The sequence below is a fragment of the Mastacembelus armatus genome, chromosome 3, assembly GCF_900324485.2.
Source record: "Mastacembelus armatus chromosome 3, fMasArm1.2, whole genome shotgun sequence".
Classification (NCBI taxonomy): Eukaryota; Metazoa; Chordata; class Actinopteri; order Synbranchiformes; family Mastacembelidae; genus Mastacembelus; species Mastacembelus armatus.
This window is the reverse complement of record NC_046635.1, coordinates 8,090,068-8,103,220: the sequence shown is the minus strand read 5'-3', so window position 1 is coordinate 8,103,220 and position 13,153 is coordinate 8,090,068. Positions and strand designations below refer to the sequence as shown.

Genomic DNA, 13,153 nt, shown 5'->3' with positions numbered 1-13,153 from the left:
ATCTGGTCCCACTGAGTGTGAATATGTAATAGGGTTTCTGTCCATACAATGCGGGTAATACCAGCCACACGTGGTGTGTGGGGCCCTCAAGAGTTTTTACTGACATAATGTCTCCTAAGCATTATTTACAGTAATACTCATGATAACACTACATTTTGGCAAAGCGAACACACAGAGAGAAAAGACAAAATGTTATGAAGCGATATGAAATTTGTTTAAAATCGCTCTTCCTCCCCAGATGTATTTATGCATCAGAGAAATATAGACTGGTGTGGCTGTGGGCGGCAGAGGAGGGGTTAAAGATTGGGAGGGCGTAGGTTGCAGACGGGGCGGGAGGCTGGATTGTGATAGCGACAGATGTCCAGAATACTGTGAGAGGCACTCCTCAGATACTGCACAGTCCCAGACTGCACCTCGGAGAGCCGGGGCGGAATCTGCAGCTGTCACTCCAAAGGGTTACCTCCATTATCACATCCAGCCGGGGCTGGCAAAAGAAGTCCAACTGATCACTCTAGAAATACAGGTCAGTCACAGCATCAGTCACTGTTTGATTTTTAGAATGGCTTATGTCCTATTTTAAAATTGGAGCATGCAGATGATAGAGTTTATGTTCTGTATGTAGGTTGAAAGAAGGAAAGAAAGAAAGAAAGAAAGAAAGAGAGAAGGCTGAGTTTGAAAGAGCTGCAGCCTGCCCATTGTTCCCTCTGTCTTTTTGCTTTCTACCGTTATGCAAATGTGGTCATTTCAAGGCTGGCACAATGAAAGCAGGTTTTTTTTTCTTTTTCTTTTAATTTTCACATTCTCCGCGGTTGAATAGTGTCTTCTCAAGCAGCAGCGCTGGTTTTTAAATGGAACAGGCCATTAAAGCAATTCTCAGATAAAGAAAGCTCTAAACTAAGTTGTGCTGGCTACTTATTTGGTATCAACATGTTATTCTGGTGATTTTTTTTTTTTTTTTTTTTACATGCCAGTATTACATGTGAGAAGGCTACGACATTTTCAAATGCTGGTGAACAAAAAGATGAGAGCAGCAGCTGGGAGAAGCAGCGGTGGGTGGGTTGAAATGGGGGGATGGAGACCCCTCTACATCTTTTATCACTCAAGTGTTCGGGGCCGCTGTACCCTGGGCCTAAAAATGCCTTGCATAGTAATCTATAGTCTAAACCACAGAACAGCTTAGCATCAATTTACTGCCAATTCAGCTACTTATTTTTATCAGTGGGTGAACACTGATGAGGAGTCTCCATCCTTTGTTACCGGCAGACACATGCTAGCGTCTTTTATCTTTAACATGAGTGTAAAACCTTTGTCTGCGCTATATTTGACTTTAGGATTTAGTATTTGACAATTCGTCAATGCGAACCCACAACGATTTAAACTAAAAATATTAGCTTTTCTCCTTAAACTTTTTTTTCTTTGTCTGATTTGAAGGCCGGAAACACCACAGATTTTGACAAGAAAATAGGCAAATATGAAATCAATCACATAAAAATGGGAAAAAGTGTAGGCTAATTAGTTAAAGGTAGGTCTAAAGCATAATTAGACTAGTATTATTGTAAAAGCGGACAGGGTGACTTCTTTTTTATTGGCTCGTTAGACTGTAAATGGGTGTAATAGTTATGCAGCCTATCCCTGCCCTTGGCGCATCCTGACTTGATTGCTCTATTGCAGCACTACGGACAGTTCCCTCATTGTACCTGTACCCACATGCTGCCTTATAAAGTAAAAGTCCTGCCTGAGGCAACAAAACAAAAAAATAAAAACAACAAACAAACAAAGAACTAGCCATAATAACCGAAATAACTAGAGCCAATGATCAGACAGTAATATAAATTCACATGTGCAGAATTATTTCCTTTCAGGTCTTGGTTTTGTTGAGGAAATATTCAAACACGTTGAATTGTTCTGGTTCAACTGACACATAATCAGTGAGATAAAGTTAAACTTCCAGTTCTTTATTCTGTCACTGAATGGAAGTTTGATTCAGTGACAATCACTGGATCTTCCTCTACACCCACAGCTGTGTTGTCACAATAACTGTAGTACATGTTTGGTTATTGTGTTTTTACAGTGATACAGAAGATTTAGATGATATATGAGAATGTAACTTCAGGCTCTGGATTGTTTCTCTGTGTGTCTTGTAAAACTTCCTATACTGAGAGAGAAATAGTTGTATGTCTACATCATAGTCAGCTTTATTTATGTAGGACATTCCAAACAGAGAGCCATTTCAAAGTGCTTTGCATAGACAAAGAAACCAATTAGAACAACATTAAAAACTGTAATAAATGAAATACAGAATATAATCAATACAGACCAAATAAAACAGGATTTTGAAAAATCCATTAAATCAAAATGAAAGATATGTTCGACTTAAATTTGTAGGCTTACTTGGCACCCAGCCTTATCAGACATTCCTGAGATGATAAAGTATGTGGGGTTGTCTAATCTCAGTTAGGTTCCCATGCATTTCAATTTGATTTTTAGCCAAGCTGTCTTTGGCAGACAAGTTAACGAAACTGACTGTGGTTCAATACTAAACAATAGACTTCATACTCCTGATAAAGATGTGGGCTTTACACACTAGTGGGAGATAAATTATGGCAAAACACATTCCTGATGTTCATGAGTAGCGTCTGAGCTATGTGAGTAAACATACACATAAATTAATCACCTCTATGCTTGGGTGCCATTTTGGTTTAGTGGTTAACACAATTGTTGGGTTTGAACCCTGTCAGTCTTTTAGTGAGGCATTCACAGCTTTTTCTTTGTGTTAGAATTGGTTTTCAACATGCATGTTTAAAATTACAGGCCAATATAAAAAGATTTTGTGATTTAAGTAACATTTTGTTCACTTGTAGGAGACATCATGGGTGGAAAATTGAGCAAGAAGAGAAAGGGATATGATGTTAGCGACCCCAAACAGGTGAAAGATGAGCCTGCAGCTGCTGGTAAAGACAAGCCTGCTAAAGTGGAGGATGGAGCCCCATCCACAGCTGAAACAGTGGAGGAAGCCGTGGGGTCAACTGTGGCAGCAGTCACTGAGACTGCAGAAGCTCAAGAACAGCCAACATCTGCACCTTCAGAAGAGCAAGAACAGGCTGCTCAAGTACAGGAACCAGCTGCAGCAGCAGAGGAAGCAGCTCCAGTAACAAAAGAACCAATTACAACAACAGAGGAAGCAAGTTCTTCAGCAGGTGAACCAGCTGCTGGAGCAGCTCAGAAAACAGAACCAGTAGAAGAGAAACCAGTTGTGGAAGCAGAGAAATCTGTTTTAGTAGCAGAGGAACCAGCTCCAGCAGCAGAGAAACCAGTTTCAAAAGCAGAGGAACCAGCTCCAAAAGCAGAGGAACCACCTCCAGCAGCACAGGAACCAGCGCCAGTAGCACAGGAACTGGCTCCAAAAACAGAGGAAACAGCTCTAACAGCAGATGAAATAGCCCCATCAGCAGAGGAACCAGCTCCAACAGCAGAGGAATCAGCTCCATCAGCAGAGGAACCAGCTCCAGCATCAGGGGAAACAGCTCCAGTAGCAAAGGAAACAGCTTCAGCAGCAGAGGAAACAGCTCCAGTAGAAGTAGAACCAGTTGTGAAATCTTTTCCAGTAGTAGAAGAACCAGTAAAAGGAGCAGAGGAACAAGCTCGAGGAGTAGAGGAACCAGATGTAGTATTAATGGATTCTGCTGCCATGGTAGAGGAACCAGCACTACTAGTAGATGAACCACTTGTAGTAGCAGAGAAATGTCCTCCAGCAGCAGAAGAGTCAGCTCCAGTGGTACAAGAACAAACCCCAGTAGAACTCCCAGAGGCTGTAGCATCAGCAGAGGGACTTGCTGCTCCAGCTCCATTAGAAGAACTTGTGCAAAGTGAGGTTGAACTTGAGTCTGCAGCTGCAACCGAAAATCTCCCTGTAGAAGAACCTGCTGCAGATGTGGAATCTGTGCCAGAACGTGTTCCATCCAGTACAGAAGAAGCCCCCAAAGAGTCACAAACAGTTAGTGAGCCAGAAGCCACTGTAGAGGAGACATTTGTGTCTGCTGTTGTGCCTGAACCCAGGCCAGCTGATAAACCAGTTGCTGAAAGAGTTCTGGAGCAAGTTCCAGAACCAGATCAAACCCTCAAGCCAGAGCCAGAGCAAGTACAAGAGCCAGAACCAGAGCAAGTATCAGGGCCAGAACTAGAGCATCTACCAGAGCCAGAACCCGAGAAAGTACCAGAGCCAGAGCCAGAGCAAGTACAAGAGCCAGAACCAGAGCAAGTATCAGGGCCAGAACTAGAGCATCTACCAGAGCCAGAACCCGAGAAAGTACCAGAGCAAGTACAAGAGCCAGTACTAGAGCAGGTACCAGAGCCAGAGCCAGTGGAAGCACATGAGCCAGAACTAGAGCAAGTACAAGAGCCAGAACCAGAGGAAGTACCAGAGACAGAGTTTGAGCAGAAGGCTCTTGCAGTGGAACTTACAGCAGAGGAACAAGCAGAAAATGTTGAACCAGAACCAGGCATAGCAACATCTGACTGTACTCAACTTGAGACAGTGGAAGCAGAAGTAAAAGCACCTGAAGTCTTGGCGACTGCAGCAGAGGAGGTCCCCTGTCATCATCAGCCTGAAGAGGAGGAATCTGGTTCCACAAACACCTGCATCAATGAGGCAGTAGCTGCATCAGGAGCAGCAGAACCTGTCCCGGAGATTGTCATCTCAGAGTCTGTCTCTGCCAGCAAAATTACGGCTGAGTCTGAAGAGGTAGCCAAAGTCTTTGTGGAAGAAGTGCCTTGTACAGAGCCTGAGGTAGAAAGCAAGATGGAAAATGGGGATTTAGAAAGCCCTTCTGTTTTAGAGGATGTGGCAGCAGTAGATGCACTTCCAGCTGTGAATGGAGAGTGCACAGATTCCACTGCCACAGAGACAAAGGAATGCATTAATGGTAATGAAAAACCAGAGGAGACACCTATCAAAGAGCAGAGTGACTTTGAGCTGAAAAAGGACGTGAAGCTGAGTGGGGATGTCCAGGAAGTTCCAGATGCCATCTCCGACATGGTGGACAGTCTCAGCACTGAGGTCACCCAGGCAGTCTGAAAAGAAGCTGTCTTTCAAATCAGCGTGAATTCAGTTTAATCCTCCGACGGTGGGAGAAAGCCATTAAGTTATCACAAACACAATGAGGCTTTCTGAAATGCTGTAACCGCCGCAGTGTCTAGAGTGTAACTCAGGCAAAAGGAGTCATCAAAAATGAAATGCAGCCACTTGAGGATAGAAAGAAAGAGAAATAGGCAGACAAACAGAGAGAGGAATAGTAGGTGAGATTGGAGATCAGAGAGATGACTTGAGTTTGGAATTTGAGAGGTGAGTGCAGATGGTTGAAACTTAACAGCAAAGCAACAATACTGAACAATATGATATTAATGAATAAAATCATTAGATCTGTCTTTGTGTGCGAGCCCGATAAGTGATTTGTTGGAACAGCTTCATTATTAGTATATTATCTGATTTAGAATTTCATATATCCTTTCTATTACTATATGCAAAGACATTACATACATGTTTTGGCCTTTTATAACGATGGTACTTGTGAGAACTGTTCATTTTAATTTGATTGTTCGGAAATAGAGAATAAAAAGAGATCGTTATAGCCCACAGTGATCTTCTTTTCTTTTTATGCATTCACAGTGTTTGAATTGTCTAAGTCACTAATAAGAGTTATTGTACTTTGCTGTAATGAATAATCAATGAATCAGTTATTATCAAATCATAAAATCAATAAAATTTTACAAAATTTACAATTTCATTAACTCTAAGAGAAACATTAGAACATCAAGGCTCTGTTAATTTCAAACCAGTTGCTGACATCATCTGCTCATATCAGCTCTAGTGGGTAAGAGTTTGGCTGATAATTCATATTTACTTAAAGCAACGTCCATTAGGTCACTGGTCACATTGCAAATATTTGGCTGGCTATCATATGCAGTCCATTTCTGATTTCATCTTCCTTACTTCGTACTTCCCCACCTCACCGTGCCCATTGCTGAGACTCCCTGCAATAGCAGCACACACAGCCAACATTTCACAGATCTATACCGGCAAAGGGAACTAAAAGGGGGGAGGGGCATGAATGGTGGTAGAAGGCAGAGAAAAGCAAGAGGGGGCAGGGGAGTGGTACTGTGATGCTGCACAGAGGAAAAAAGATGTCAAAATTAGATACTCTGTTATCTTGGAACAGACATTTTAGAGATTATTTGACAAGTTAAAATGACAGAAGCAGAGCTAAAAACCAGGTTTGAATAGTAACTGGCAGTGGCAAACATGTTTTTGACACCTACCTGATGCCTTCTTGCAGAATGCTGCCAGCGTACTGCTCACACTAATGTCAGACTGGAAGGTCTTTGTCATGCAGCTGCTAATGAACATACATTAACAAGGGGCAGTAAAATGATATTTGTGTTTATGTGCATCTGTGTGTGTACACATATGACAGTGATGTGTGTGTGGGTGGACGTGAGGTTGGGAGGAGTCATTTGCAGAGTAAAGCCATTCAACCCTGCAATAAGTGCTGGATCATGGGTCAGAGCATGAGACAAGATGTGATAGTGATAAGAAGAACCTGCTATAGATGCAGCTTCATAATGAGCTCACATACCAGCTGTCTTTGGTTTCTCCAGTACTACAGGGTTATAAGAGGAATTTGTAGTGAGGGTTTTTTTTTTTTGGAGCATGGAGCTGCTTTCAAAACAATTTTATTCTTAAACGAATCCTATCCACTATGGGTTAGTGCATTATCAGAGGAGGTATTGCTCTTATTTGTTCTTTAAACTTTTTTCCATTACCGAAGACCTTTAATGAAACCTCATCATTTCACTTTCCTTCCTTTTCTTGCTCCTTTATGTGTGAGTTAGTGTGGGAGAACAGAGTCCTTGTCTTTTGAATCTTGATTTAAACACTGCGTTAAAGTTGCATAGTTGTGAAAGGCCAGCTGCACTGCTTGGTTACCCCAACACTATGTGCTCTATATGCAAGCTCCCACACAAAGCTCAGACTGTGTCCCAGCTTCTTTTTTCCCTGTGTGCAGACTAGCTTGCAGGCTTTAGCTATCCCCTTCTGATCCCTATAAGAAGCAAAAAGAAAAAGAAAACGTGAACTAAATCCAAAAGCTATATTTTGAGGAAATTCATGAGGCACTGACCTATTGTGTCAAGTTGTCAATTTAGTTTTTTGTTCTTCTTTTCATTTAGGCAGACTATTCAAAAATCACTGTGTATGGGTTTTTAATGAAACTGTAAACTATGAGTACTTTCATGATTGACTTATCAATGTGTATGTGTGTCTATGACTGAGAAGTAGTTGAAAAAAGGGAAGATCAGTAATTTAAAGTAGTATCATGTGGAACATCCCTATAATTTTAGGCATTCAGATTCTTTATAGTCCCTTGACACATTTGTTAATGTACTGTATGCAGAAAATGGTGAACATGGGATGTATATCCATCCATCCATCCATCTTCTATACCCGCTTTTCCTGTTCAGGGTCACGGGGATCCGCTGGAGCCTATGGGATGTATATATATATATATAAAATTGATTATTATCCAAAATCTACATTACACTATTTAGTGTATAAAGCTGCATTATATATACATATATACTTACCTTACCTGAAGTGTGAAATTTTTTCACAATGCAAAACAATGGAACAGAAATAGTACATGGTCATTTTATAGCTGGACAAACTGTATGACCTCTGTCAGCAGAACACAAAATGATGATGATTAGTAGTGTAAGTGTGTAAGTGTTAGTGCTGACTATTGAGTAAACTGTTGACCATGCATTACATAGGGAGGAGGGACAATAGAGTACGGTATGAGGAGGGTATCAAACACAAGCTACAACATTAAAGATTCAAGAAAAAATAAGAAAGTTCAAGAAGAAAACATTAGTAGTTATTGACAGTGGCCTTGAAACATGAGCAAAACAATCCCCACACCATCAGCTGATTTGGTTAAAAAAACAAACAAACGATGGAAGTAAATGATATCCCCATTTTCCAACTGAGCCCTGTTCACCTAAAAACAGTAATGGCTAAGATGTAAAAATCTCTCATGTCAAACAACCAAAACTGTTCTCATTTTGGCAGAAAATACTTTGTGTAGGACTCATTTGGTTATAGCAAGAAGCAGACTGAGGACATGTCTTTCCAGGGCCCCTAATGCTTTATTATCCATATGGAGTGCTGTTTCTTCTGATGCTGAACTGTTACAAATTTGCCCCAGGTAATATTTAATATGTCTTTCCCCATTTTCCAGTGAAAAGATTCAAATTGCTGTGGATTTCTGGGAAGCAATCTTTTACTGTTGTCTTGGTTGTTGCCGAGGCAATAAACAGGGAGGATGTGCGTGTATAAGACTGCTCAGACCTCTGGAATACTCTCTGATAGAGAGTATGAAAGAAATGCTCTCCTTCTGTCCACTCAGCTGAGGAGATAACAAGAATCAGATGGCCAAATTACAGCAACAGCTGATCACTATTTATTATTAAAGCAAGAGGGTGTCAAGCAGAAGTCAGGAAAACACACACAAAGAACAGCCAAAAACAAACATCTCACACTTCCCCTTTCTCTTTCTTTTATCCCAGACTGAGACACGCACAGTGATGTGTGATGCTTTTATTGTGATGGATGTACAGATACTTCCTCTCAATCACTTTATGTTCTCTAAAATGGTCAGTCAGGAGAAATTGCACTAAGTAACCAACATGCTGAAAGAGCAAGAGTGTGTTTAATGGATTCATCCTCTGGTTCAAACTGTACCTACATAAGCAAACTATGATTTTTCTATTTTTATATCCCTCCTACTCTCCCTTCTCTTTTTGGTGTTGCACAGATTATCAGGATTATTGTTTCTTCTCCTTTCTCCTCTGGATCTGTAAATAACTTTAGCCTCTTTATCTCTCTCTCTCTTTTGTTCTGGCTGTGGTTTACCCACACACCCCTAGATCCATCCATCTGGACATGTGCGCTAATGCTGTCATTGCATCAGGGAGGGCAGAGGCCTATTAGAGAGAACTTGGTGGTAGTAAGGATCAATGTTGATCAATAGGGTTTGTCTAATGGACACTGAAAGTAACACTGATTTCCCCTTTTCTGCTCAAAGATCCCATCACCCATAACTCCTCACACATGGGCACTCTATCTGATACACACACACACACACACACACACACACTGCTTTTTATTCTGTCACTGCTGGTGCAGCTGCTGCCCTTAGTGAGCACTTTACATCTGCCCATCTGCCATTTTCTTGTGTGTGTACTGTGTGTGAAAGGTAAATGGAAACATTAGTGTTTGTATATATATAAACTTAAATTAAAAACTGATACATCATTTATACATTTATACACACACAGGAAACAAACTGCTGTGGTACCTCACCTGCTTCATTAAAACTAGCAAAAAAACTTTAAGGCTATGAAAAGTGCAGGACAGCAGGTTGGAAATCTTCTCAGGTTTCATTTTGGCCCAACACCTGCTGAGATTTTCAGTGCCCAGGCCATTGTATCAGCAACTACTCAATGTCACAGTGTTTGCTAGGCAGCACTGAAATGGAAATTGAGACAGCATCCACAACTGCTTCATCCATCACTCTTTGAAATGTAGACACAGTAAGCCTGTACTGTAATAGCAGGAAATGTGCATCCTAGAATTTGTGTAACTTTCTGAAAAAACAACAAAGTGTGTGAAGAAAAAGTAAACTGAGATTTAACTTCTCACTCAAGCTTTATTTTTCATGCTTTATACAACTAATTATGTTTTTTTTCGCTGTGTAAAAACGAGTGCACAAACACATATGCGAACACAGCTTAGTATTACTAACAAGTACTCTTCCACCTGTTATCTCAGTCTGGTCAGTGAAAGAGGGGTTGCTTACCAGGGTGCGTAAGCACAGTGTGTGTTTTAGATTAGAGATGGAAAGTTTTTCCGTGTGCAGTCACCTTGATCAAGCCTCGGGCCCCTTCAAGGAACCAGCCAATGAAAAATTCATTCCCCTTCTTTAGCTTTCTCCTGATGTGAGGTATGTGCCACTGTGTTTGAAATAATAGTGAAAGTATTCATACACTCAGGCACTCACCTTTGTCATTTTATTCAATTTGTCATTTTATTTCAGCAAAAGATGATATTTCATAGGAGAACATAAAACATTGGCTGTTTTTCCTTTATCCAATTACAACAAGAGCGCCCAGAATGTTGTTACTGGTATTTGTGTTGCAGCTAGTGTTATGGAAAATACATTTTATATCAGACTAACTTTTTAGTCAATATATTAAGACTGAAAGCACTTTTGGCTGTTCAAAAAAAAAAAAAATCCATGTTTGTGGCCTTGTAATAAAATTCCAGCTGTAAATTGTTTTAGCGCCAGCCAGCATGGCTGCAGAGGAATGTCCATTGGGGAGACATGACCTTCACTGTGCCTCTGGTGACAGAGCTAAATCAAAACTGCTGCTTGTTTAAGACACCACTGGCACTGGCTGCATGGCCCCTGGTGAATTATTTATACATGAAATGACCTCTGCTACTTTGAAGACAGCAGTGGTAGGACAAGGATAAAATGGAGCAAAAGGTAGGAGGTAGGGAGAGAGAAACTTGCAGAGACAAAAAAAAAAAAAAAAAGGTTTTCAAGTATGTTTGTATATACATGAGATTTAAAGTAGAAAGGAAAGATAGAAATGGATGAAAAGAGCAAAGTGATTACTCAGCCTTTATTAGGGAGTTGCATGTTTGAGGTCTTTCCAGATTTGGTAAAGCAGCAACTTACTGTATGATTCTCCCTTTGTTTGTGTGAGCTTGGATGTCTGTCTCCATGAGGACCAGTGTGTTTTTTCATATCTGGACAGTGAATGAGTTTTGACAGTCAGATTGCTGTCTCAGGCTAGTAGTCTGTATTTACATTAAAATGATTTTAGCTTGATAGAGTTTTCTGTTAATAATAATATAAATATTTTTAGAAAAACTGGCGTGGAATATAGGTGGTCTAGGGATTACAGAAGGGAACGTAATCTTTGTGTCACACACCATCTCATCTCAGTTCCTGGTGCTGTCTGATTAACTGAATAAATAAAAATTATTTGGCAGATATGAGCAATACTTCGTGTTTGTCAGATGAAGCATAATTCTAACCAACCACTGCAAACTGACTGGTATGACAGTCAGTGAAATGCCCTATTTTTTTCTCCTACCATCAGTCACAACACAACTTCTTATAATTAAGAAATGCATGGAGACATATGGAAGTTACAGATTAGGTTTTAGGTGCAAATCAAACACTGCATTCTCTCCTTGTCTCTTGTCTGTGTACTATACCTCATGTCACACTCACTTTAGTGTATCAGGCATAAACAGTTGTCCTGTGGCAGGTAGATGTGAAAAGCACCTTTCTTAACAACCAACTAGAAATAGCAGCTTCAAGCATCTTTCACCTACTGTTCAGCTGCGACAGGCACATGGACAGTAGTCATAGAGCAACAGGAACATACCACAGAGCTTTAGGTCATTATTGTATTTTTCCAGGGTTTTGCAAAATTCTGTAGTTTTGTTTGCATTATTTGATTAGTGTTTTTTTTTTTTTTCACAAAATCTCACAAAGGCACAATTGCTTTCACACGGTTGCACAAGTATTTTAAAAACAGAAGTTTAGAAGTGCCAGCACTAAAACTGGGGAGAAAGGTATCTTTCAAACTGAATGCATGCTATGCATATCTTAAACAACACACATACTGTTTTATATCAGCTATACAGTGTTCTCTATGTTTCTTTTGTTTTGGCCTGTCAACATTTGTTCAACTGTGCAGGACTCTAAAGCGCTGCAGCAGATCATTACCTTGGCTTTTCATGTCCAGTTATATCAACAGAGATAGAGGGGGAGAAAGAGAAAGAGGTACTTTTTTAAATTTCTGGTCAAAGCACTCACAACTGATAAAAACCATTTAAAATGTGGGCATTTTTTGAGAGTTCATCATAATAAACATAAACAAACATTGCAGATGTTTTTCACTTATAGAAAATAATTGTTGTAAAATAACATGGAGATTTTTATCTAGCAAGGAACCATATGAATTATACTATGGTAAGACAATTTGATTTTTGGGTTTTTCTTTTGCTAATGATGGGCATTCACTGTACAGCTCCTTTTTAATACAAGAGAAAATTCCAGCTGGGGTTTTCAAGATGAGGCAGACAGGACTCATAAAATAGGAATCCCTCCAGCCTGGATACACAGCAGAAACACATACAAACATACCCCACCCCCAATGCACATAACCAAGTTGATCTTGTGGTCTTTTCAGCCTCACATTGCTTAGTGCCGTCAATATTCAAAATTGTATGTACTCTTGCTTAAAAAAGTAGTTTTGGCGCCTGCCCATGAAAGAGAAACTGAAGTGGACAAAAGAAGAAGAGTGGATTGAAGGAAGGTGGCGGTGGGGGGATCTTATTGTATTTGATAACAAGGACTTCAAACTGGTCCCTCACTCACAGAGAAACACTATAAGAAAGTGTCAGGACCTCCGTCTGTCACTGACCCCCTGCCTGCCTCGGTAAATTCCTTAACTTTGTCACAGATTCATCTCAACACACGTGTGCACACATACAAACACACACACACATGCACAACAACAACCACAATGCCCCTTGCCTCCACCCCCCATGATGCCTCTGGCTCACGGCATTGCCATATGTCCACCACACAGCCACCGGCAGCCCCTCACTGCCCTGTACTCAGCACACGCACGTCAGCCTATTGTAACAGAAAGAGCCTGGAGAATGACTGGCAGGCTACCACAGAGGACCCCAGGCTTTTGTGAGTCAGTTGAAAACCTCTAACTTTTCATGTCTTTTCATGTGTTCACTCCAGTTAATGGATTACATATTCATTTTTATGGGTCAGTATATTTGCAGTCGTTCAAGCTCTGGCATTCAGGACAGTTTCTGTAGCTGATGAAACTTTGTTAAGTGCACTGTAGCTGAAACAACAGCTTTTGATGTGAAAATAACGTTTTGACATAATCTACATAAAAATTCACCCAGTAAAACATAATTTTATTATGCTTCTGACCTTCATTTTAGACAGAGAGAAAACAATCCATATATGGATTATAAATGCTCGACAAGCTTTTG

At 40.5% G+C, this 13,153-nt stretch overlaps 1 protein-coding gene across 3 annotated transcripts; it reads left to right on the top strand.

The window, feature by feature from the left end:
• Positions 1 to 336: 336 nt before the first annotated feature.
• On the top strand, positions 337 to 5,632 carry LOC113138251 (fibrous sheath CABYR-binding protein). 3 transcript variants are annotated; one of them, XM_026320555.1, is made up of 3 exons: positions 337 to 523; positions 2,862 to 4,169; positions 4,266 to 5,632. In XM_026320555.1, exons 2-3 carry the CDS (start codon positions 2,870 to 2,872, stop codon positions 5,072 to 5,074), a joined length of 2,109 nt encoding a protein of 702 aa, XP_026176340.1. In that variant the 5' UTR covers positions 337 to 523; positions 2,862 to 2,869; the 3' UTR covers positions 5,075 to 5,632. The 3 variants fall into 3 exon arrangements, with proteins under 3 accessions (XP_026176340.1, XP_033181017.1, XP_026176339.1); XM_033325126.1 differs by having other exon boundaries at positions 338 to 523; positions 2,862 to 4,224; positions 4,309 to 5,632; XM_026320554.2 differs by having other exon boundaries at positions 343 to 523; positions 2,862 to 5,632.
• The last annotated feature ends 7,521 nt before the right edge of the window (positions 5,633 to 13,153 follow it).